This window comes from Trachurus trachurus, assembly GCF_905171665.1.
Source record: "Trachurus trachurus genome assembly, chromosome: 21".
Classification (NCBI taxonomy): domain Eukaryota; kingdom Metazoa; phylum Chordata; class Actinopteri; order Carangiformes; family Carangidae; genus Trachurus; species Trachurus trachurus.
The window spans coordinates 31,454,804-31,479,838 of record NC_139899.1 but is presented as its reverse complement, the minus strand read 5'-3'; the positions used below and the strand labels follow the sequence as shown (position 1 = coordinate 31,479,838).

Here is a 25,035-nt window from a genome sequence, read left to right as displayed (position 1 = left end):
ACCCAGCAAAATATCACGTTGCTTGATCCGCAACTGTTTAACACTACAAAAAGCCGAACCATGGCATGATAATGTAGTTTGATCCGACGCTAAACAGCGCTCTAACATGCCATTTTTTTAATCCTAAATTAACCGCGTAATAATTCATAACCGAGTAGCAGATTGCCTACTCAGGTACTCCAGTACTCGGGTAACCGTGCACATCCCTAGTCTGTAGGTTACAGTTATTATGGTTCTTCAACAGTGGACTGACTGTGTTCCCAGTCACGTTGCTCAGACTAGAGCCAGAAACCACTGAACTCTGAAACACAGTGGAGTGAGCCTGCAGTCCAGCCTGCTCATGTGACCTTCTACCTGAACACACCACTTTCATATGAGTCTTCATTCATGTTCATGCCCTGACCCCTTGTGGTTGTTAGGTGGCACTACGTTACATTGACAATAATATGAACAGGTGAGTGTTAAATGTTCACTGTTTCAAGTCTCATCAGATAATCCATCATTTATTATCATTTAAAAACACAAGTATGTGATTTATTTTAAAACTAGAAGAAAATATGACATCATTGATGTCACAATCAAGAAATTAATAAACAATTAAAAATGGTGCCGTTTTGGTTTTTGGAAATTCCTGTTATTGTTATTTTATTTTTGAAACCAGAAACCAAATTCATGAAGATGTATCTGGTTTTTAATTCTAAACCAAAGACTAGAGACAAAATTATGTGATGAATTAGTTTTTTGTTCTAAAAGAGTTTGAAGTTTTGCTGATTAAACCTCTCATTTCTGATTTGGCAGAGACAGGAAGAACTCCAGCAGAACCACGGCTCCACAGCACAGTGGTTTTCAACAATGAAGCTAAACGTTATCTATTAAACACTGATCTGCTAAATCCAAGTAAGCACAGAATGACTGATGAGTTTATCAATTCAATGTTCAGCATGAGCCTATATCCAAAAACCACTGGACCCAGCAGAACCACAGCCCATTGTGCCGCCTTAATGGGATAGTTCACCCAAAATTCAAATTTCACTCATTATCTACTCACCCTCATGTGGACTAAGGGCTGGAAGAAGTTTCAGAGTCCTCCGTGGCTTCTCTGAGTTACAGCGGGGCTCCGTGCAGCACTGCATGTCCATATGACGGTTGTGAACAGAGCTCACTTTTCTTCGTCCAAAAAGACACACCAAAAAAACATCCAAATACCTCCACATAGCTCGTCTGTAATGTCCCTCTTGTAATGAAGCCCCGACAAGAGAAATTGTTCCGAAAAAAGTTAAATAAGTCTATGTTGCAAATCACGCGAGATTTGGATGGACCAGGAAGAGCAGTGCTGGGAGCTTCCACTACAAACAAGCTTAAAACATAGACTTATTTAATTTTTTTTCATAACAATTTCTCATGTCGGAGCTTCAATACAAGAGGGACATTACAGACGAGCAGTATGGAGGTATTTGGATGTTTTTTGGTGTGTCTTTTTGGACAAAGAAAAGTGGTGTCCATTCATAACCATTATATGGACAAATACTGCTGCATGGAGCCCCGATGTAACTCAGAGAAGCCACGGAGGACTCTGACAATTCTCCCAGCCCTTAGTCCACATGAGGGTGAGTAGATAATGAGTTTGAAAATTTGAATTTTGGGTGAACTATCCCTTTAACGGACCACATATTCACCAATGAGACAGAAAACAAGCCAGTGAGTGGACTATGAATCTCTGAGCTCAGTGAGCACCTACCAGTTGTTACAGTTGATGGCAGCGTAGCGGTTCAGTGCTTTCTCATGCGTCGTCGTGTAGTTTCACAGAGGACAAGGACCGTCACTGTCAGACTCCCATCAGACTTTATTTACATCTGCTAATGAAAAGAGGAGAAATAATCTCTGCATCAGGCTTCACAGTCACAGCTCAGGATAACACACACACACACACACACACTGGAACAAAATAAACTCTCTCTGCCTGTTGAACAGTCACGCTGCTAGGATTAGCCACTAGCTAACATGAAGCTATCAAAGTTAGTGAAAAGCTTTTCCGTATCAATGAACTTGTCATGTATCTCACTCAGCATCATCACAGAACATCAGCAGTTGTTGTCTGGAGCAGATCTTCACCTGTATGATCAATAAAGTCACCTTTAACCCTCAAATAGAAAGTTATATTAACGGAGCTCAGTACAAGTCAACCTACCACGACTCTCCGACAGCAGACTGTTGCCTAGAAACGGGTCAACCCGCGAAGTCTGCAGGGGCTCGTTAGTGCGGCGTTTCAAAATAAGAGCTTCTAACTCATAGATCATAATAAATAAATAAAGGAGTGAACGACTTCATATTGTAACAGGCAGATAAATAATAATAATAAACTAAGTGTAGTGCAGCTTCCATAATAACAGAATTACAGTTAGTGGAATTACTAACTCCTTAACTCTGTTACAGCAGCAAGTACAAGACAAAGCAGCCAGATAAATAAATAAAACACATTACAGCAGAGTGAGGACAGAGGAAAGCATCAATGTGTTTAGGAATGACTTGTAAACACTTTATAATGAAAACGATATTGACAATGTATATGGAACATTTGAAGAATATTCACATCATTATTAAACAAAAAGTGTCCAGTGAAACAACAAAGCAGCAAACTAAAGTAGCCTCTATAGATGGACCGTGGATCAGTGGCGTGCACAGGGGGGGGGCAGGGGGGGCGTTCGCCCCCCCTCTTGACCCAATTGTTGAAAAACGCGTGCTAAAGTGCCCCCTGGGAGCCAAAACGCACGTTAAAGTGCCCTCTTGGAAGCCAAAACATGTGCTAAAGTGTCCTCATGGGGGCCAAAACGTGTGCTAAAGTGCCCTCTAGGAGCTAAAACGTGTGCTCAAGTGCCCTCATGGGGGCCAAAATGTGTGCTAAAGTGCCCTCTAGGAGCTAAAATGTGTGCTCAAGTGCCCTCATGGGGGCCAAAACGTGTGCTAAAGTGCCCTCATGGGGGCCAAAACGTGTGCTAAAGTGCCCTCTAGGAGCTGAAACGCGTGCTTAAGTGCCCTCTTGGGAGCCAAAACGCGTGCTTAAGTGCCCTCTAGGAGCCAAAACGTGTGCTAAAGTGCCCTCATGGTAGCCAAAACGTGTACTAAAGTGCCCTCTAGGAGCCAAAACACATGTTAAAGTGCCCTCTTGGAAGCCAAAACACATGTTAAAGTGCCCTCTTGGGAGCCAAAACACGTGTTAAAACAGGCCACATCGACGTTTTTTAGTCTTAAGGTATTCATATTATAAAACAGGCCAAATCAACGTTAAAAAAGGCCAATTTTTTTTCGCACCAAACGCACCATGTCGCTACAGTCTCACTCTTGTCATTTTCTGAAACTTGGCAGCCCTGAAAGTGTCCTCTAGGAGCCACATCTAGGAGCCAAAACGTGTGCTAAAGTGGCCTCTTGGGAGCTAAAACACATGTTAAAGTGCCCCCTTGGAAGCCAAAATGCATGCTAAAGTGCTCTCTAGGAGCCAAAACGTGTGCTAAAGTGCCCTCTTGGGGGCCAAAACACGTGTTAAAACAGGCCAAATCGACGTTTTTTTAGTCTTAAGGTATCGATATTAAAACAGGCCAAATCGATGTTAAAAAAGGCCAAAATTTTTCGCCACCGACCTGTGGTCGCCGGCCAAACGCACCATGTCGCTACAGTCTCACTCTTGTCATTTTCTGAAACTTGGCAGCCCTGAAAGTGCCCTCTAGGAGCCACATCTAGGAGCCAAAACATGTGCTAAAGTGGCCTCTTGGGAGCTAAAACACGTGTTAAAGTGACCTCAGGGAAGCCAAGACGCGTGCTAAAGTGCCCTCTTCAGTGGCGAGGACGCGCTATTATGTGCCCTTTTTTTTCCTTTTCGCCCCTGCCCTTCAAAAAGTCTGTGCACGCCACTGCCGTGGATCATGAAGGGATTAGGAAACGCCTGTGAAAAGACAAATACACTCTACAGAGAATTTATTAAACACAGAACTAAAGAGGCAGAAAATAAATGTAAGTATCAGAATAAGTGAACCAATTGCCTACTATAAAACTCTGTAGAAAAGAAAACTATAGGACAATATTTAATAACACCAAAAACAACACTAAAGTACGGGAATAGATAGATATATAAAATGCTATTATCAAAAATGTCTCAACACAATGAAGTTCCCCTCACTATTTCATTCAGAATGTGTCCCGTTAAGTGTCACAGGATATGAAGCTATATGGAGCAGGAAAGACTGGGCTCGTAATAGGAGGGTTAGTTGAGTGATAAACACAATGAGGAAATGAAGTCACAAGCTACTATGGAGTTAACATATGCTTTATGAAAAATAAAGATAAAATGAAAATTCAGCACAATAACTGACTTCATGTTCCACAGTTTCTTTCTTTTTGTTCTTCACAAATGACAAATCAAATTGTTCTCTATCACATATGGGAAATGTCCACATGAGAGAAAATAATAATAACAAAAATGAGTTTTAATTAATGTTGTTTGAAAGTCTTTGGGGAACAGAGACAGGACTGTTAGTACATAGTCATAACACTATTCTCTTTATGGCCATACTCACATCACATAATCACACAATTAAACACACTAGTAGCCTACTGTAATACAATAGTGACTAAAGGAAAACATTTTATTAACTGTACAGGTTTTAGTTCTATAGCCTATATGGAATATTTATTTTGACACATTTTAAAACCATAAATTATTTCAGCTTTTTTTTTCTGCCATGAAATGTGATGATTTTAGCTGTTTTCCATGAATTACAATACTTTTTCTTTTACTTTTAACCATGAAATATGATTCATTTTGTTTAATCTCTTTTTAACCATTAAATGAATCCTTTAAGTTATCAACTGTGAAACAGTAAAAACACAAATCAAACGCTTCAATTTTTAAATTCACAACATTGCTTTTGCTCGTAATGAACATATTTAGCAGCTTCTCCGTCTATAATGCACATTATCAGTGCAAGCAATACACACACACCAACACAATACAATTAGTTCAGCATCCACACAATATATCATAGCTCATAAGAATTTTCCTGTAAAATAACAGTAAAGAACTGGCAGCTGGGTTACCATTATGATACTGTAAAATTTACAGTTTTTTACTGTCATGGAAATTTACAGCTTTTTACTGTTAATGAAGAAAACAGTATGGGACTGTTTTTTTATTATAAAAACAGTAAACAACTGGCAGCTGGGTTACCATTATGCTACTGTAAAATTACATATTTGTTACTGTTACTAAAAACTACAGTTTTGTACTGTATTTGAAAATTACACTGTGTACTGTTTTTTAAGATTACTTTAACAATACTTTACAGTTAACTGATTTGTTTAAAAATACATTATCAGTCTTCACAAAATCTACAAACTACAACAAAATAGAAACAGAGCAGCATGTAATTGCAATATGAAAAAAGCACAGCTTCTTAATACACTTTGACTTTTATTTCAACATGAATTTAGAATCTCCACATTCAGACCACATTCAGACACCTTCTTTAAAAAAAGACATTACAGACAATTGAGCAATAGATAAGTCATAAATTTACAAAGCTCTCAGATGTGTCTGCCCTTTGTATCCTCTTGTAATCTGCTATTGTAATGTGGTCTATGAACATAAAAATCAAAGAAAAGCCACAAGTCCAGAAAAAAATATCCAAAGTCCTGACCTCAGACAGTCAAAAATATGCCAGAATGAAACATTCAAACAGTTGTATGTTCAGAAACAGACACAAATAACTTGGCAAGAATAACAGCAAGGGACTTTCAACTCTGTAAAGGAGAGAGAAAGAGGGTGAGATTGAGAGGGAGAAAGAATTAAAGCAATGAGACAAGATGGTGTGTGTGTGTTATGGGATTGAATAATCTCACCTAAATGAAGTCCTGCTGAAATTCCATGAGTCTTTCAGCATGTGGATACAGTACATGTGGTTTGATTGCTGTCATCCTTTTGCTTGTGGTGCTGGTGCCCCATCCAGCCTTTGGTGCCTCTCAGGGTTTATGAAGCACCTGCAATTAATAGTGTCTCATCAGACAGTGGGAAAATCATTGCACATATTCATTAACAACACAATAAAAAGCAGCAAATGTTAATTTAGAATAGCATGCTATTGAAAAGATGAAAAAAACACATGTTATATATAGTGAAAATACCTGACGTTTGGGTGAATTCAAGGGCACAGGAGGCATCTTCCTGGTTGAAGATAGAAGGTGGAAAATAAGGTGGGTTGGATTCCCTCACATACGACATGGCCCTCAATGCTGACCATCCAGCGCTGAAGTTTCCTGTTGTTTACCTGAAACTTGACCAAGAATTGCCCTGGTAAATTAAGATGTGCTCACTGCTTTCACCTGCACATTTTTGCAATTTGCAATCAGGCAGACAACACTACAGGTCTAATATTGCTGTGACTTTTCATGTACCCCACATAGGCAACTGAGGTGCATATACCTGACAAAGAAAAGATTATTGCAAACTTGACCATGATTCAACAAACAGGAAGCACCGTGCAATATGAACAACAACTCACAAATACTTACTGTGATCAGTAGCGCAGCAGCAAATAGTCTTCAGTAGGCCTATGTGTAATGTCAAAGAAATATGTCAAAAACTGTACCGTAAATGACGCTCAAAGAACTCAGCAAACATCTTATGGATCATGAGCCCCCATAGATTCATTAATTAATGGCAAACATGGTAACAACAACAGCAACAACAGTGGTCTTATACTGACTAGAAAAAGTACTAAAGCACTAAATTTCTGAGCTAAAATTTAAAATCTGGAATACCTCAGAATGAACAGACCTCTTATGTTGTGGTGTGTTACACCATTAAGGCATTATATGAATGCTTCATGAATTCACTTCATCTATCATCTGTGAAAATTTAGCTAGCTACCGAATCATTCTGTCATGACATGCACATTTGCAATAGGCTGATGAAAACAAACTGAAAACACTGCCAATTTACTTTGTACCAATTTACAAATGAAATAAAACTGCTACTCACCAAATAATTTGCTAGATGGGGGTGGATGAAGGGTCGACAAAGAGAGGAACAGATCCGGCTTCACATGTGTAGTTTCGGTTAAATTTCCCACAATGCAAAAAATACAACATGATACCGTGACTTAGATGGTTTAGATGAAAGATTAGCGGTTAAGTGCTGTATATTAGGAAAACAGTATAGTTCCGTTAAAAGAACAGTAAATTACCTAAATTTAACAGTTTTTGTTTATTTTAACAGTAGAATGATGTATTTAAAAATAACAGGTTAATACTGTTGGAATTCTGCTGTAAATTCACAGCTTTTTCTTACAGTGAGGTTATCAATGCCTTTAATCTTCCTTTAATGCACAACAATACTAACTGTAGGTCATGTTCATGTTTCTGTGGGGACGATAAGAGCTTTCTACTGCCTAAAATAAATGAATTTTGAGGTCAACAAACAATATTATTCTATTCATATAATTAGAGCCAATCATCTACTGGGTTACAGTAACATTAAAAAGGACGACATGGATGATGTGGTTCACAGCTTTAATCAATGTTTTGTAAGTGTTGGAGGAAAATGTGGCAGAAAAACTCCCTGATCCATTTCCATGTGAGGACTGCAATGATCTCTGATAGGAAGCCCAGCTCCATGTTCCTCACAGCCGCTGAAGAAAACGAAATAGTGGATATTGTTCACTAAAGATTGTAAAAATGTGAAGCAGTGAAACGTCTCTGAAGAATGACACTCCAGGTCATTCTCTTATTCTTTACAGAGTTCTTCTCACTCTTTACCTCAAAGCAAATCCTCTGTTGATGTGACCATTACCCATAATCCTGTGCCTTTCCTCCTTTGCTCTGTGATGCAGGTGCCGATTCATGACAGTAGGGGGCGCTGACGTCACATGAGGCAGAATCTCACCTGAACCTGTTGAACTACACCACACAAAGCTCTGACGTCAGGACGGCGCTCTGCAGCAGCTCAGAAACGGTCAAAATGGCCGCCAGCTGTTTGTCACTGTGAACTGTTGATTATCACAGTTACACAACAAACAGACACACAAACAAATGAGTGTCACATTAAGATTATATTAAACCACTGTGTGTGTGTGTGTGTGTGTTTGTCAGATACTTCAGGTGAGGTCAGCAACACCTTCTCACTCACCTGTGACCTCACCTGGTCATTCATAGTGAGTGTTAGCGTCATTAAAATAGGAGCAAGGCAAGGCAAGGCATCTTTATTTATATAGCGCATTTCATACCAAGGCAACTCAATGTGCTTTACATAAAGACAAAACATTTAGAAAAAAAAAAGAGAAGCATGAAAACAGAATAAAAACAAACAAACACTAAAAACAGAGTTAAAAGCAACAGTAAAACTGTAAAAGAAAAGAAAATAGATAAAGTTTTAAGTTCTCAGCTATAAGCATGTGAAAAGAGAAGTGTTTTTAACCTGGATTTAAAAGTGTTCACAGTTGGGGTTGATCTCAGTTCTGCTGGTAGTTTGTTCCAGTTGTGAGCAGCATAACAGCTAAATGCTGCTTCACCATGTCTGGTCTGAACTCTGAGCTCCACTATCTGACCTGAGTCAGTAGATCTCAGAGCTCTACTGGGTTTATACTCTACTAACATGTCATTCATGAGCAGTCAAACCTCAAACGGTGGAAAACGAGAAAATAGTGATGGAAGTATGACAGACAGGTAGCAAGATGGCGTCAGTGACTCACTGCAAAAACTCAACATCTCAGCAAGAAGATGTATCTTGTTTCTAGTCAAAACTAATCTCATCATACTTAAAATAAGACTCATCATATTAAAAAGTAGCTTGTTTTTAGACACTTTTTACATCTTTCAAGCAGATTTTCACTTGAAATAAGTAGAAAAATCTGAAAGTGGCACAAAAAACTTGCTTTCACTGGCAGATTTTTCAACTTATTTCAAGTGACAAATTGTTTGAAACAAATGAAAATGATATAAAAACAAGTTAATTTTTAGATGATGAGTCTTATTTAAAGTGGAAAGAGATTAGTTTTGACTAGAAATGAGACATTTTGACAAGTAATAAGACAAATATTCTTGGAAAGATTTTGAGTTTTTGCACTGACAACTGAGCTCTCCCCCTGCGACTTGAAAAAACAAACAAAATACAAACGCTTTTTACTCTGTTTTATAGTTGCTTACCTCCTCTAGTTGTTTTTAACCGCTCATAGGATTTCTAGTCACTGAATCCTGTTTTTAAGATGCACTTTGTCCCACACTTTGATCCAACTGCGTCTGACAGCGTGGGGAAATCCCTGACAGCTGACAACCAGAGCTTACCGGACACCCAACCACCTCACCGGGTCCAGTATTTGGACCCGTGCCGGTAAGTCTCGCCTCCTCTCCACGTCTAAACTCCATCTGGAGGAAGTTTCACCTTTCAAAATGAAGGTGGATTCATTCTTCCTTACCTCTCTGAGGTTCTTCTATGAGAGGTGTGGTTTATGTCTTCACTTCATCTCTTGCTGTGTGTATGTGGAGTTTCCATTGCTCACACATTCTCCATCTCTCTGAAACCTTGGAGATCAGTCAGACTTGGTTATACAGAGCCTAAGCGGAAGCGGAAGTGAAGCTCGCCATGGGACCTCAATTCGGAAAAAATCTCCATGTACAGGGGGTCAAAGTTTTATTTCGTGATTGTGTCATGAGAAAAATATCTGACCTTAACCTACTTAAAACATCACGTTTCATGCCAAAAAAAAATCTGCAGTTTGTCGTAAAACGGCAACAGAAGAATGTATTCAGTGTGAAGACGCTCTACGGACTACATATCTGGTGTCCCACAAAAAATATGTCACCAACTGACACGGGAAAGGAAGGTCGCCATGTGGTGACGTCACTACGCCACCTGGAGTCTTTCTGGTTACGGATTCTTTAGAGTTTTATTTTACAATAGTTTTACAACAAACTGCTGATTCTCTTCATGAAACCTGGGGCCGTATTCCTAAAGATTCTTAGTGCAAAGAGTTGCTCCTAGTGGCCAAATTCTAAGAAAATTCTTAGAATCATGATGTTTTCTTAGAATTTCCCCTAAAAGTTAAGAGTAGATCCTAGTAAAGATAAAAGCTATTCCTAAAGAATCCTAGCTCTTAAGAGAGCTCCTAAGGTGGGATCTGTTAAGAGTAGGGAAGAGGACTTTTAAGTGGCTTAGGAGTTCCCTAAGCAGAGGACAAAATGGTGGACAGAAGAGGCAGGAGAGATATTCTCCAAACACTGGATGACAGTGAATTAATGAAACGCTACAGATTGTTCCTGTCCCTCTGTCCAGTTGGATTTCCTTGTTCTTTTCTTCTCCATTGCTGTTCACTGGTTTGTGGTAGATTTCAAAGCCAACCAACACTGCTTCTTATAGGCCGGTCAGCAATCAAAGACACTGATGAAAGCTGAGCCATTTTACCCTCGTTAATACCAAATTGAGTTGGAAAGTTGAAAGTGCAAAAATTACCAGCATGGCAATTAATATAAGCAAATAAATCTAAGTTTCACTATGTGAATACTGTGCAAGTTTTCACACATTTTGTAGGATAATTTTAAAGTATAGCTTACTATTCATTTAACAGATATTTTCTTTTATGTGAAATAATTTTTACAATTACACAGTCTTTATAAGATTGGATTTTATGGTTAAATTTATCGATTTGAGGGTCCATCCTTTGCCCATTATCACCAAAAGTATATTTTTTATCTAGCTTTTTTTTAAAGTATATTTTTTGGGCATTTTGGCCTTTAATTGACTGAACAGTTGAGAGAGAGACAGGAAATGGGAGGCAGAAAGACATGCAGGATAGGACTGCTCCACTAGGGATTCGAACCGGGGCCACCTGCAGTGAGGACTATAGCCTCAACACATGGGGCGGGTGCTCTTTATCTAACTTTTAGGATCAACCAATCACAGCGTTTGAAATGATGACTCATACCTAGCAACGGGGGTCAACCACACCTCCTCACTAAGGGTGTTTTCACACATGTTTAGTGCGCCAAATGTTAAAATGATACATCGTTTCATTTTTCAGTTAGTGCGGTTGCGTTCACGCCTGCTTTTTGTCACTCGGGACCAAACTTGGAGAACGTCACGTCTCCATGACTACCGGTTGAAATCTGGAAGCGCTGATTGATAAAACTTTCATGATGGAGACTCCAGTAGGGCCGGTTGTTAGTAGCTCTGGTCATTTATTTCTATATTGTTTGCATGTATAACTCTGTTTGGTACTTCCGGCTGGTTTCCGGTTGCGTTCACCCAGCTCGGTCCCGTTAGTTCCCGGTTAAACGTTAAACACGGCGGACCTCTGCTGCTGCTGCAGCTCGGTAATCAGCTGCTCCGCGGACCCGAGGGACGGACGCCGACCTGTCCGCACCGACCGGCTGCCCCGCTGCTGCTGCTTCGTTTGTGGGGACAGAGCTCCGCAGCACCGGAGCACCGGGCGGTCTCCCCGCTGCGTTAACCCGTTGTCAGTGACTACGGGAGCTCTTTTAGCTCAAACGTGTTGAGTTCGCCTGGCAGTTGGCTCGCACCAGAGTGCGGTTGCTTTCACACCTAAACTAGTGCGCACCAGAGTTCGGCTGGAGCCGAACCGAGACCACCTCCTCAGGCCGCACTAGTTTTGGTGCATTAGAGTGCGATTTGCTTTCACACCAACCCAAACTGGACCAAATTTAGTGCGCACCAGATTTAGTGCGCACTAAGACTGCAGGTGTGAATACACCCTAAGATAGGAGTTTCTGTCCACTCCTTGCTCAGAGTTCTGAGAGTGTTGTGGAATCACTCCTAAGCTAAGACTCCTTGCTAGGAATTTTTAGGTTAAGTTAGGAGCTCTCTGAGAGGATTCTTAGAATCTTTAGGAATACGGGCCCTGATGTTTTAAACAGGTAGAGGTCAGAGAGTTTTGTCATCACACTTGGATTAGAAATAAAATTTTGACTCCAGTTCACTTACATGGAGGTTTTTTCCGAATTGAGTTCCCATGGCAACGTTACTTCCTGCTTCCGCTGAGGCTCTCTATTTCACTTCAGTGGTTTCCTCCTGATGAATCTAGGCTACGTATTAAACCCCCTGCTGGACAATAAGTGACATCACAGCACTATTATAGCTGTTAGACCAATAACTGTTTATAATAATAATTATCACCTGATTCATTCAAAGTTATCCACTTGAGTGTTTCATGTCAGTGACAGATAATTGTCATAGTATCTGGTTCAGTTCACCTTTATGTTAATGTAACAGGCGGAAACTGCCTGTGTTGACTCTCAAGCGCTACTCAGAGGAGCAAACCAGACACCAAGACTGTAAAAAAAAAAGCAGTCTCTTTGCACGAAAATGGATAAAAAAGTATATGGTCTAGAGGAGGAAGGGGGGGGGGGTTTAAAGGGCAAAGGTGAGTCCAAACCATCCAGGCGGGGGGGGGGGGGGGGGGGGGGAGCAGGTTGCTACGGCCCGACTACACGATGATGGCATCCTATTAGGGCAACGGCACACAAAAATCTCAACGCTGGTGAAGGCAGGCAAAAACACACAAAAAGAAAACAGGTAAGGCAAATCACACTTAAGGTTGGGTCCCGCAACACTCCACTAGACAGCCAGGGTGATGGAGTGGGCACAGCAGTTCATTCTCATGAGCAGAGAGTAATGTGGTTGAGAGAGAGGCACTTAGCTCCGTACTGATCCTTTGTCTCCGTCCTGCTTCGGCTCCTCCAAGCTCCACCACACCTTCAGCTCCCAGTCCTCTCCACGACCAGCTCTGCTCCCCCGTCGGTTCTGTGATCTGCCTCTCGAATCCCATACCTGAAGGTATATAAAAACACACCCACACACAGCTTGTGGCCCAATCGCCACACAGTCTAGTCACTGCACACCTGCAGCACATCAGGTTTGATGGGTGAGTCAATGAGAGCTTGATTGCTTGTGTATTGATTGCAGCTGAGGGCGGCCATCTTGGTGCACCAGGTAAGTCCTCCCCTGGGACTCTGGAGGCGGCCATCTTGGGTACACCAGGTAAGTCTTCCCCTAGGAACCTCCCTCCCCCATACTTTGGTTCCCCATAGTCACCCCGTGACATTAATGTTGTGTGTGTGATAAATGTTCTTTTTTTTATTTCTTGGAGCAAAGTCCAGCGAAGCAGGTTAATTATTCCAGGGAAGAGAACAGCGTCACGTCCAACAGGTTGACCTTTGACTCAGCGGTTGTGTCGCAGTTTATTTTGTCGTGTGTAGGTAAGGTGAACAGTCCTGTCTTTTAAAAAAAAATGTTTTATGAAGAATGAATCTTTAACCCGCAACGTGCTCATGGAGCAGGGTTACACTTGTTTAGTTTATCAACTGAGAGAGAGAGAGAGAGAAATGGAGCAAAGAGCAGCAGAGCAGGTTTGTCCAGGTAAGACCTCGTCCTCATGTCAAACAGGTGAGGCAACTTTCATTGTTTACTTTTACCCAGCGGTTGTGTCGCAGTTTATTTCGTCGTGTGAAGGTAAGGTGAACAGTCTGAATGTTTTCCTTGTTAACACCTGTCGTTACCTGAGTTCTCTGCCCTTCAAAGTGTTGTTGTGTTGTTGTTGTTGTTGTGTTATTATAATGTTACTGTAGCTGAGTCAGAGCTGTAACTGTAAAGTCTGGACCGACAGAACCGTGTCCTCCATGTTGTGTGGATGTTGTGGGTAGAACCGTGTCCTCCATGTTGTGTGGATGTTGTGGGTAGAACCGTGTCCTCCATGTTGTGTGGATGTTGTGGGTAGAAGCGCTGGAATAAGAGCAGAAGCTGTTACTGCCTATATCACTGATCAATACTGACAGTTTCTTTATTGATGATTGGTTTTCCAGAGTTGATCAATGTTCAGCATCAGGTTCTTCACAGTAACTGAGTACATTTAGTGCAGTACAGTTGTGAGGTACTTGTACACTCTACTTGAGTATTTCCTTGTTGTGCTACTTCCTGCTTGTACTGCAGCTCGTGTACCTGACAGGTGAAGCTACTGGTCACTTTGCAGCTGCAGGTTGTAGATTAAAAACACCTGATGAGCTCAGAAACACACGATTAAAGATGAAACTGTGACTCTGTAGGTTACATCAGCTCACTGACTCATTTAAATCTATTAGAAGAGGAGCAGCTGGACACTGTCTCTGTGTCCTCGCCATTCATGTCTGTGGTTACACACAGCTAACACTCTGGGTTATTGATTATTGGAAACAAATCATCAATATTGTTGTGGAGAATGTTTTAGAGCTGCAACAGTTGTTCAATCAACACTTTTCAAGCAGAAAATTTCAATTTTCGCAGCTCTCTGCGCCCGGAGGAGAATCTTGAAGTGACCAATTAGAGACCAGAATGAAGTCACATGGAAGCCAAAAGTTTAAGAGCCCACATACACACTCATTAGGCTGGCGCCCCTCGCTATTGAAATGTATGAAACAACCCTGAATAAACCCAATATGGAATGGAAAGGCTTACAAATTTCAAAGTACAACCCATTGTATGAGTGAACACTGAACAGATATGGTAATTACTTTTTATTATGCTATTTATGTTTACTGTGTCTACACTTTTGTCCTGAAATTTTGATGGGGGCGGCGCCTTAGCGCCCCCTATTGACCGGCCGCCACTGGCTGGTGTGCACATGAATGATGTGTGTTTCCTCTGCAGGTGAAGCTAGAAAGTGTGTGTGAGCTGATGTGGATGTGAGCTCAGCAGCATGGATCAGTGTGAGGACAGAGAGGAGGGAGCCCCTCCCTCTAAAACCAAAAGCCAGACCACAGGTCAAAGGTCAGATGAGCATCTCTAACTGTCCATGACTCAGATCACTGCTCCATCATTATTCACACTCAAAGATCTGTGTGTGTTGTGTTCAAGGCCAAAGCAGCAGCACAAGCCACAGTCTGGACTTGGACCTGGATCCAACGATGAGTCCATTGGTCGTCATCAGTTTAACAAGAGACTATCTTTATTTGAAAGGTCAGAAAGACTTTCTCTCTAAAAGTCAGTTGTTGTGTTTATTAAAAGATTGAAGATATTTCTCATCAGTTTTTCTCCAACATGCACATTAATCAGTTGTGTTGTTGTTTCAGGATCCAGCAGCAGAGACCAGACTCTCCTGAACCCAGCTGTCTGTCTTTAAAGAGCAACTTGTCAAAGGACTGGCTCACTAACTTTAAAGGAGGACGTGGATCAGCTGATCAGATGTAAGAGACAAAACTACATTTCAAAGGTTTTGAGTGTCTGTTGAATGTTCTTCCTGTGGAGTCACATTTCAATGATTCTCATTAAAAGCTGAGTTATAACTCAGACACACGTTCAGTGAATGACTGACAGCATCCCATGCATCTTTTTTCTGTTATTGCATCCACTGCTGACGCTACTAAATATAACAGCTGCTTTTTGATCACTTCCTGCAGAAGTCGCTCCACTTCAGCACTAAAGTTCTTTCTATGTTTGAAGTCCGACGCTCCCTTTAGATTTTTGTTTGGACATTTTAACTTTCTTTCTCAACTCACCTTCTCTGGTATTCTTGATTTAACAACACGTTCATGAATCTGACGTAGAGTTTGCATGTTCTCCCCGTGCATGTGTGGGTTCTCTCCAGCTTCCTCCCACAGACCAAAGACATGCAGGTGAACTGGTGACTCTAAATTGCCCATAGGTGTGAATGTGTGTGTGTATATGTTGGCCCTGTGATAGACTGGTGACCTGTCCAGGGTGAACCCCACCTCCTGCCCAAAGTCAGCTGAGAAAGGCTCCAGCTCACCCTCCACCCTAGTGAGGATGAGCTGGATAGAAGATGAATGAACTTAAAGAGATATTGGTGAATGAGAATGAGGCCCATTGTTACAAAATGTAGGAAAAGGAACTCATTCACATTTGTAACTAGGGCTGGACGATTATGGCAAAAATCATAATCATGATTATTTTGGTCAATATTGAAATCACGATTATTTACACGATTATGGGGGGGGGGACTATGCAGGATTTATAGCTTGACCATGCTACATTATTACCTTAAAGGTGTACAGAAATGGCCGTTTGTCCTGTTTGTCGCGCCGAGTTGTCACGAGCAGCAACACGAGTTTACCCGAGTGAGGAAAACGAATTTGATTGGTCGTTATCGAGCGGGCGGGATATTCAAAGCTTGGGGCGAGACCGAGCTCGGTGTGTGTGTGCGTCTCTCAGACGTTTGAATGACGGATGACGGATCCAATATCAGTGGCTGGTGAATCGTGTACAGGCTGACGTATAATCCGTGCGCCTGCATTATCCAATGCGAAAAAAAAATACACACTTTCATCCCGGATTTACTCAAAAATAGAATTTTTCACAAAGTTTGGCCTACATCGTCTGATAGATGAGTTATCACATTGATTTTATGACCCAAAGTGGGCTCAAATTCAATTTTCTTTTCTGTACACCTTTAAATAAACAGTGCCAATGTGTGTTTAAGGTTTTTAAGTTTATAATTTTAAATATTTATTCAAAATCTATTTAAAACTTCTTCTTTTTTAAGTTTTATGATCCAGCAGCAGAAACTATACAGGATGTTTAGCTTAACTTTTCTACATTTTTACCTTGAATAAACAGATTTGGAGTGGGCTAATTGTCATGGTTTAACTTATTAAGAGGGAGAATGGAGGCTCTCTGCTTCCATGTGTGTCGCTTATTGCGTCTCTGGGATGAAATCCAACCTGGGAAGATCAGAGCCTCCGCCCCGCTGCGCTGTCCCAGCTCTCGTCACAAACGCACCCCATAACTTTTTTTTTTTTGACGCGCGCCATAAGTGATCTCTTGTTTATGACAGATTAAACTACACAAATACACGTAACACGTCGTAACATCGTATAACGTTATCCGCAGCTCTACAGATTGCTTCCTTGCCGGCTTTGTAAACATGCACATGTAGCCTACGGGCCGGGGGAAGAGGAGGAGGAGGAGGAGGAGGAGGAGGAGGAGGAGGGTTGTTGTTGTGCGGCCGCTTTGAGGAGACGAGCGAGTGTTTTAAATGATTATTTCCCGTTCATTCGTCCTGAGCGGTGGCCGCTGCTCTCTCTTCACTGGCGCTGATTTTTAAACGCCGCCGTCAACACACGAGTGGACTCGTCCACAGCATTAACTGAGAGAGGAGTGCAGTGCAGGCGCATGTGTGTTTTTCAGAATAAAACACCAATAGACAAAAAAATAATCGTTTATCTTTGATTACAGTGTTTTTATGATCGTGAGAAGCCAAAATCGTAATCACGATCAAAATTCGATTAATCGTCCAGCCCTATGTAACACTTAAAATAACTTTGCAGAGAATTTTTTTGAAAACCTAAAACTGTTAAACATGAGTTGTGTTGTTGTTTCAGGATCCAGCAGCAGAGACCAGACTCTCCTGAACCCAGCTGTCTGTCTTTAAAGAGCAATGACTCAAAGGACTGGCCCGTTAACTTTAAAGGCGGACGTGGATCAGCTGATCAGATGTAAGCTGTAACTGACAGTCAGACTCAGGTTATTGTAGAAAAGAACCAGTTTGTACGACGTTGGACCAGGTCTGAAACCAAAGTGTCTCTGTCTGTTGTGAACGTCCTCAGGGGACATATAAAGTCCATCTTGTATTATCTCTCTGTCCTGATGTTGACTTGACACTGATTCCTCCACAGAGTGGACCAGGAGAGCTCAGAGGTTCCCAGTGGTCAGTCTGCCCAGCAGCATCAAACACAGCTGGACTCCATATTTATGGTGAGGACATGTCCAACAGCTGCTGTTACATCTGTTGTGTTCACCATCATCTCCATGCTGCACTTTGACACCAGTGGATTGTCAGTCTGTCCAACATGGATCTGATGTTTGGCTCCATGGTTTTAGTTTGATGCTGTCACTCATAGAGTTTCTGTTCCAGCTGCTGGAGGAGAACATGGTCACTTTTGTCAAGAACGAGCTGAAGAAGATCCACAAGGCTCTGAGTCCAGATTACCCAGAATGCTCAGGGAGTCAGAGGGAGGATGAGGATGTGTTGGATGGTGAGGATGAAGAGCAGAGGAGGAGCAGCAGAGAGGCATTAGTGAAGATCACAGTGAACTTCCTGAGGAGGATGAAGCAGGAGGAGCTGGCTGAGCGTCTGCAGAGGAGTAAGAGGATTTCTCTAAAGATTCAACATAATGAATAATAATAATAATAATAATAATAATAATAATAATAATAATAATGGATGACATTTATATAGCGCTTTTCTATTGTTACCCAATACCCAAAGCGTGTACAGCAACCATTAAAAAAGGTAAAGGTACTTTATTTGTCACAAATACAGCTAGTACAGTATTCATTCATACCACAAATGAGACGTTCACTGACATCAACACATGGAGGGAAACATGTTCATAGTTGTTATTTAGAGGAATTAAAATGTTATATTTTCTTATTGATCTTATATCTTGTGTTTTCATTCAGAATATTTTGCTCCTGGTGCAGTTTGTGGACGTAAACTCAAATCTGCCCTGAAGAAGAAGTTCCAGTGTGTGTTTGAGGGGATCTCTAAAGCAGGACACCAAACCCTTCTGAACCAGATCTACACAGAGCTCTACATCACAGAGGGAGGGGCTGGAGAGGTCAATGATGAACATGAGGTCAGACAGATTGAAACAGCATCCAGGAAACCAGACAGACCAGAAACAACCATCAGACAAGAAGACATCTTTAAAGCTCCACCAGGAAGAGACCGACCAATCAGAAGAGTGATGACAAAGGGAGTGGCTGGCATTGGGAAAACAGTCTTAACACAGAAGTTCACTCTGGACTGGGCTGAAGACAAAGACAACCAGGACATACAGTTCACATTTCCCTTCACCTTCAGAGAGCTGAATGTGCTGAAAGAGAGAAAGTTCAGCTTGGTGGAACTTGTTCATCACTTCTTCTCTGAAACCAAAGAAGCAGGAATCTGCAGGTTTGATCTGTTCCAGGTCGTCTTCATCTTTGACGGTCTGGACGAGTGTCGACTTCCTCTGGACTTCCACAACACTGAGATCCTGACTGATGTGACAGAGTCCACCTCAGTCAACGTGCTGCTGACCAACCTCATCAGGGGGAACCTGCTTCCCTCTGCTCGCCTCTGGATAACCACACGACCTGCAGCAGCCAATCAGATCCCTCCTTACTGTGTTGACATGGTGACAGAGGTCAGAGGGTTCACTGACCCACAGAAGGAGGAGTACTTCAGGAAGAGGTTCAGAGATGAGCAGCAGGCCAGAAAGATCATCTCCCACATCAAGAGATCACGAAGCCTCCACATCATGTGCCACATCCCAGTCTTCTGCTGGATCACTGCTACAGTTCTGGAGGAGCTGTTGAAGACCAGAGAGGGAGGAGAGCTGCCCAAGACCCTGACTGAGATGTACATCCACTTCCTGGTGGTTCATCTAAAACTGAAGAAGGTCAAGTATGATGGAGGAGCTGAGACAGATCCACACTGGAGTCCAGAGAGCAGGAAGATGATTGAGACTCTGGGAAAACTGGCTTTTGAGCAGCTGCAGAAAGGAAACCTGATCTTCTATGAATCAGACCTGACAGAGTGTGGCATCGATATCAGAGCAGCCTCAGTGTACTCAGGAGTGTTCACACAGATCTTTAAAGAGGAGAGCGGCCTGTACCAGGACAAGGTGTTCTGCTTCGTCCATCTGAGTGTTCAGGAGTTTCTGGCTGCTCTTCATGTCCATCTGACCTTCATCAACTCTGGACTCAACCTGATGTCACAACAACAAACAACCTCCAAGAAGACTGAAACAACAGGAGTCAAATCTGCAGAGACAATCTTCTACCAGAGCGCTGTGGACGAGGCCTTACAGAGTCCAAATGGACACCTGGACTTGTTCCTCCGCTTCCTCCTGGGTCTTTCACTGACGACCAATCAGAATCTCCTACGAGGTCTGATGACACAGACAGGAAGTGACTCACGGTCCAATCAGGAAACAGTCAAGTACATCAAGGAGAAGATTGAAGAGACTCCCTCTGCAGAGAAAAGCATGAACCTGTTCCACTGTCTGAATGAGCTGAATGATCGTTCTCTAGTGGAGCTGATCCAACTATACCTGAGATCAGGAAGTCTCTCCAAACGTAAACTGTCTCCTGCTCAGTGGTCGGCTCTGGTCTTCATCTTACTGTCATCAGAAGAAGATCTGGACGAGTTTGACCTGAAGAAATACTCTGCTTCAGAGGAGGGTCTTCTGAGGCTGCTGCCAGTGGTCAAAACCTCTAACAAAGCTCTGTAAGTGTAGAGATAGTTGGATTTATTCATCATTATACAGTATAACAACCCTTCTGTCTTTCAACAGAACAGAAAATAAACTCCTTTCTTCTTTAATTCCTCATGATCATCTCTTCAGACTGAGCGGCTGTAACCTCTCAGAGAGAAGCTGTGAAGCTCTGTCCTCAGTCCTCAGCTCCCAGCCCTCTAGTCTGAGACACCTGGACCTGAGTAACAACAACCTGCAGGACTCAGGAGTGAAGCTGCTGTCTGCTGGACTGGAGAGTCCACACTGTAGACTGGAGACTCTCAGGTGAGGATCCATCTAGCTGTTTATCTGATGACACTTGAACACAGCAGCAGGTGTTGACAGAGGCTCCCTGTGTGTTGTTGTGTGTGTTCAGTCTGTCAGGATGTCTGGTCACAGAGGAAGGCTGTGCTTCATTGGACATGTTCATGTTTTTAGTGAACGTTGAACTGAATGAATCAGTTTATAAATGATGAACCTGAGCAGCGTTCACTGTCACCAGAGTGAACACTGCTCAGGTTTTATGACAGTTTTACATCACGTCTCCATGGAGACGCCTCAGCATCAATAGTATGTTGTTGTGGTACAGACGGTACAGACACATCTACTACTGCTGAAGACAGTTTGTTTGAGTGTTTGAAGCAGTTTGATGAACAAACAAGTGAAAAAAGAAAAAAGCCCCTGGATATTTCCACATTCTACTGAAAAACAACAGCTGATTATTTATTTTAATGAACAGAACAAATGAACACGAATTAGTTCATTTTTCATCTGTATGAACTGAACTTATAAGGAGTTGTTTTTAAGTGTGAACTGACACAAACACTGACTGATGAAACTAAACTGCATTTGGTGGTGGTGGCTCGCTGAACATCTGAAGTGGTGTGAACATTAAAACACTGTTCCCAGGAATCTGTCCCAATATTTTATTGTTTGGAGAAAACATATAGATGATGGTTGGTGTAGGTAGTGGATGATTTGTTCTGTACAATGAAATAATAAAGGAACATTACACATTATGACATCAAACAAATTATAAAGATAAATTAAGTTACTTTTCTTTAAAGCAGAAGTAAGTGATCCGGTCGTTTTGGCTAACTTCCTGTCAGCGATGGAGTTAGCAGTCCCCGCCCTCGTCCCTACGTCACCACATTCACGCGCATCCCTTGGCTGCACACACAGAGAGGACCGCCCCTTTTTGCCGTTCTCTCTCCTCATTGGATAAAGGTTGTAGGATACAAGGAAAGTTTTCTCCTCGGCTTACAGCAGAGCAGAGTGACTGACAGACCCGTGTTTCAGACCAAACACTCTATATAAGTGATTGCTGTCGGAAGATATAACTATTTAAGACTTATATATAAACACAAACATTCCGCTTACTTCTGCTTTAACTTAATTAACACATCAACAGTTTTGATTCACTTTAAAGGGACAACAAGGAGTTTTGGAAAGCAAAGTGTTTTCTACTACATTTACCATGAGCCTCCGTGCGCACGATGAAATTCTTTGACCGGCGCAAGACGGACGTCTTGCCCAGAATGTTTTCATTCATCAACAATGAAAGTCAGAGGTTCGAAGACGATCAGATACTGTCGTAGTTCCAACCATAAACGACGATTCTCATGACCCGCCGGGCAGCGTCCGGGAAACCTAAAGTAAGGAAACGCTGGTCGGCTCGCCCAACATTTCCAACATTAATTAAAATAACAAAATAACATATAGAGAGACAAAACGACAAAACGCTATATTTATCAAAAATGGAGCCATTAACAAGTGTAGATTCATCCACATTAACGTGAGACTTTTTTTTATAACCAAATAGAAACTCCTCGTTGTCCCTTTAAGGTCAAACTCAGGTCTCTAGTATGAGATAAAAATAAATATGATAACATTGAAACAACATGAGCAACTTGAATCAACAAACAAAGGAAGTGAGGTCAGTACAGTCACATTGTCTTCAGGCAAATGTTTGGAGGGAAAGAGAGGGTCAAAGGTCAGAGGGCGGGGTTATATCACCTTAGGGGGTGTCTGTGATTTTAACACTGACTGTATACAAACAACAAAACAAATATATATATGATTATACAAAGATGAGTGAGAGATCACAGTATATAATCAAATATATCTATAAATCTATTTATACAAACTGGAACATGTTGAGTAAGAAACACTATAAACTCTCAGGTTTGTGTTGAAATGTTGTGTATTTATGATTCTAACCTGTTATTTCTTTCATATTGAGTATGTGAGTGTTTTCCCCTGAATTCCTCTTCAGACTGAGCGGCTGTAACCTCTCAGAGAGAAGCTGTGAAGCTCTGTCCTCAGTCCTCAGCTCCCAGTCCTCTAGTCTGAGACACCTGGACCTGAGTAGCAACGACCTGCAGGACTCAGGAGTGAAGCTGCTGTCTGGTGGACTGGAGAGTCCACACTGTAGACTGGAGACTCTCAGGTGAGGATCCATCCAGCTGTTTATCTGATGCCACTTGAACACAACAGCAGGTGTTGACAGAGGGTTCCTGTGTGTTGTTGTGTGTGTTCAGTCTGTCAGGATGTCTGGTCACAGAGGAAGGCTGTGCTTCTCTGGCCTCAGCTCTGAGCTCCAACCCCTCCCATCTGAGAGAGCTGGACCTGAGCTACAACCATCCAGGAGCCTCAGGAGTGAAGCTGCTGTCTGCTGGACTGGAGGATCCAGACTGGAGACTGGACTCTCTCAGGTATGGAGAGGCTGCTGCAGCCACACACACTGTCTGATAGAGGAGGAGGAGCTGGAACATTTTCTATGGCCCCGTTCACACCTGGTCACACCTAGTATTAACATCTGTCTCAGGTGATCCATGCATTGATGACATCAGATCCCATCACTCAGACCATATCCAGAGGTGGTGTAGGCCACAGTGAAGCTCCGCCCACTCCACTGACGTCCTCTGTCTCAGTCTGACTCGTCCCAACATAGTTTATACTGAAGCCAAAATCTCAGAGTGTTTCAAACATGAGCTGTGCAGCTGTCATCAGTCACAGTGATGAACTACTGGGATCAGGAGTTTCTCCTCATGATGACTTCAGTGTCTCACCATGACTCACTGTGTCATATTCAGGAGAAGAGATGTCAGTGATGAAAGCAGCTGTTGGCAGCTGTGCTCTGAGTCTCTCCAGATGTTTGGATCAGACTTTATTTCAGAGTGTATCAGGAAACATTTCAGCTGCAGCTGGTTGAACTGCTCCTGAACCAACAGAGTGTTTGACCTGAACAGTCCCAGAGACTGTAGACACCTGTTGAGTGTGGACATACTAACAACAACACAGCAACAAGAATCAAAGCATGTCCACTGCTCAGAGACATTCGTCTCCCAGCGTCTCCAACCAAGGAGGAAATAAGAGACAGAAACCAGGCGGCACCATCAGGTCTCTGTCTGGTCAGATATTGATGATCAATAATCAGCTCAGTCTCTCTGAGATCCTGGTCTTGTCCTGATGAGATGTGTTGTTGTGTTGAGGAGACAGTCAATCACAGTGTGACATCCAGATGTCATCACTGTCCAGAGGCCTGGAGCTGTCAATCAGAAGAAAGTGAGTGTAGTGAACAGTGTAATAATCAGTGTTTGTGGCTGAATGTGTGTGATCAAACAGCTGTTTTCAGACTGTGTGTGTGCTGACTCCAGATCAGATGAAGCCACAAAGTGGCTCCTTAATGAAAGTCTCCAGCAGCTGGAGCTTCACTTCCTGTCTGAGTCCATGTGCTCTGAGTTGAGCCTGCTTCTCTCTGCTCTACAGTTTCTCTGCTTCCTCTGGACTCTGACTTCAAGTCCAGTCAAAATGTGTGGACAGGTTTGATGGAGCTCAGGACTGGTCCTGAGGACGGCTGCTTTATTCCACATGATGTGACTGATCTCAGTGAGTCAGTGTGTTGCAGCTGATCTGTGTGAAGAGCAGAGAAGAACAGAGTCATTGATCATGAGATCCTGATCCGTCCTGTCACTGTGATCAGATGGTTTCTATTAGAGCTCCTTCATCCACTCACTGCTGCTGTGGCTCCTGTGGAAACCTGCTCACAGCCTCATTCTTCAGCTTCCTGGGGAGTTTTCTTCAGACAAACACAAGTTGTGTTCACACTCAGTGTTTCTCACTAAACTCACTGGGTCTCATTCATGAAACGTGAGCAGCATGGATTTGCGTGTAAACCCTGAGCAGCGCAAATTTACGTGGATTTCCGCATTCATCAATGTTTTAGTAGTGCTGATTTTTTCGTAGCTACTCACAAAATCTACACCTGCTCCGGACTGTGTGTAGCGCTTGTGTAAATGTAGGAATGCAAATAAATACTGCTTGTCACTATTGACAATTACAATTTTAATCCGTATTACTCTCTCTCATGTTCAAAATACGCCGACGCCTTTGAAACACGTAATTTAAACATGACAAACAATTAGAAATATTTGGAGAGAGAGAGACGTTTTAGGGATCGGACACGCACAAAAATGTCAAGGCTCCATCTAATGATGATAATAATCTGATATAAAACCGGAAAAAACTTTTTTGTGTTGCTACAGTATACGCTCGGTGGATGCACACTTCACCCTGCACAGCAGCGCAGTCGGCACCGGTTTGGATGGAGCTGAGACAGACGGCTGGTGCTTCTGTAACAATATAACCTGCCTATATAACTTCATGTGTTGATACAACCATGCTCCTCTACAGCTGAGGCTGTGAAGAGCCTCCTCCTCCCGTTGCTGCTGTAGCTCTGTAGTTGTGTGTATTTATTTATTTTTTTTT

General features: G+C 42.3%; 3 protein-coding genes across 3 annotated transcripts in view; 2 read left to right on the top strand and 1 right to left on the bottom strand.

Annotated features, from left to right (window-relative positions):
- Window positions 1-25,035, top strand: part of LOC311004857 (uncharacterized protein) — a 340,983-nt gene that overhangs the window by 11,975 nt on the left and 303,973 nt on the right. The window contains exon 5 of the mRNA XM_083997040.1: window positions 22,806-22,979. Within this exon, the coding sequence (XP_083853166.1) occupies window positions 22,806-22,979 (174 nt within the window). The remainder of the gene's footprint in view (window positions 1-22,805; window positions 22,980-25,035) is intronic.
- Window positions 1-25,035, bottom strand: part of LOC311004883 (tRNA wybutosine-synthesizing protein 4-like) — a 196,513-nt gene that overhangs the window by 36,766 nt on the left and 134,712 nt on the right. The gene's annotated exons all lie outside the window — the stretch shown is intronic.
- Window positions 9,249-20,738, top strand: LOC311004708 (NLR family CARD domain-containing protein 3-like; the record flags this gene model as incomplete). Its single annotated transcript, XM_083996880.1, has 10 exons — window positions 9,249-9,373; window positions 12,741-12,832; window positions 12,962-13,036; window positions 14,098-14,176; window positions 14,885-14,986; window positions 17,662-17,740; window positions 17,901-18,129; window positions 18,449-20,258; window positions 20,377-20,550; window positions 20,642-20,738. 10 exons carry the CDS (start codon window positions 9,249-9,251, stop codon window positions 20,736-20,738), a joined length of 2,862 nt encoding a protein of 953 aa, XP_083853006.1.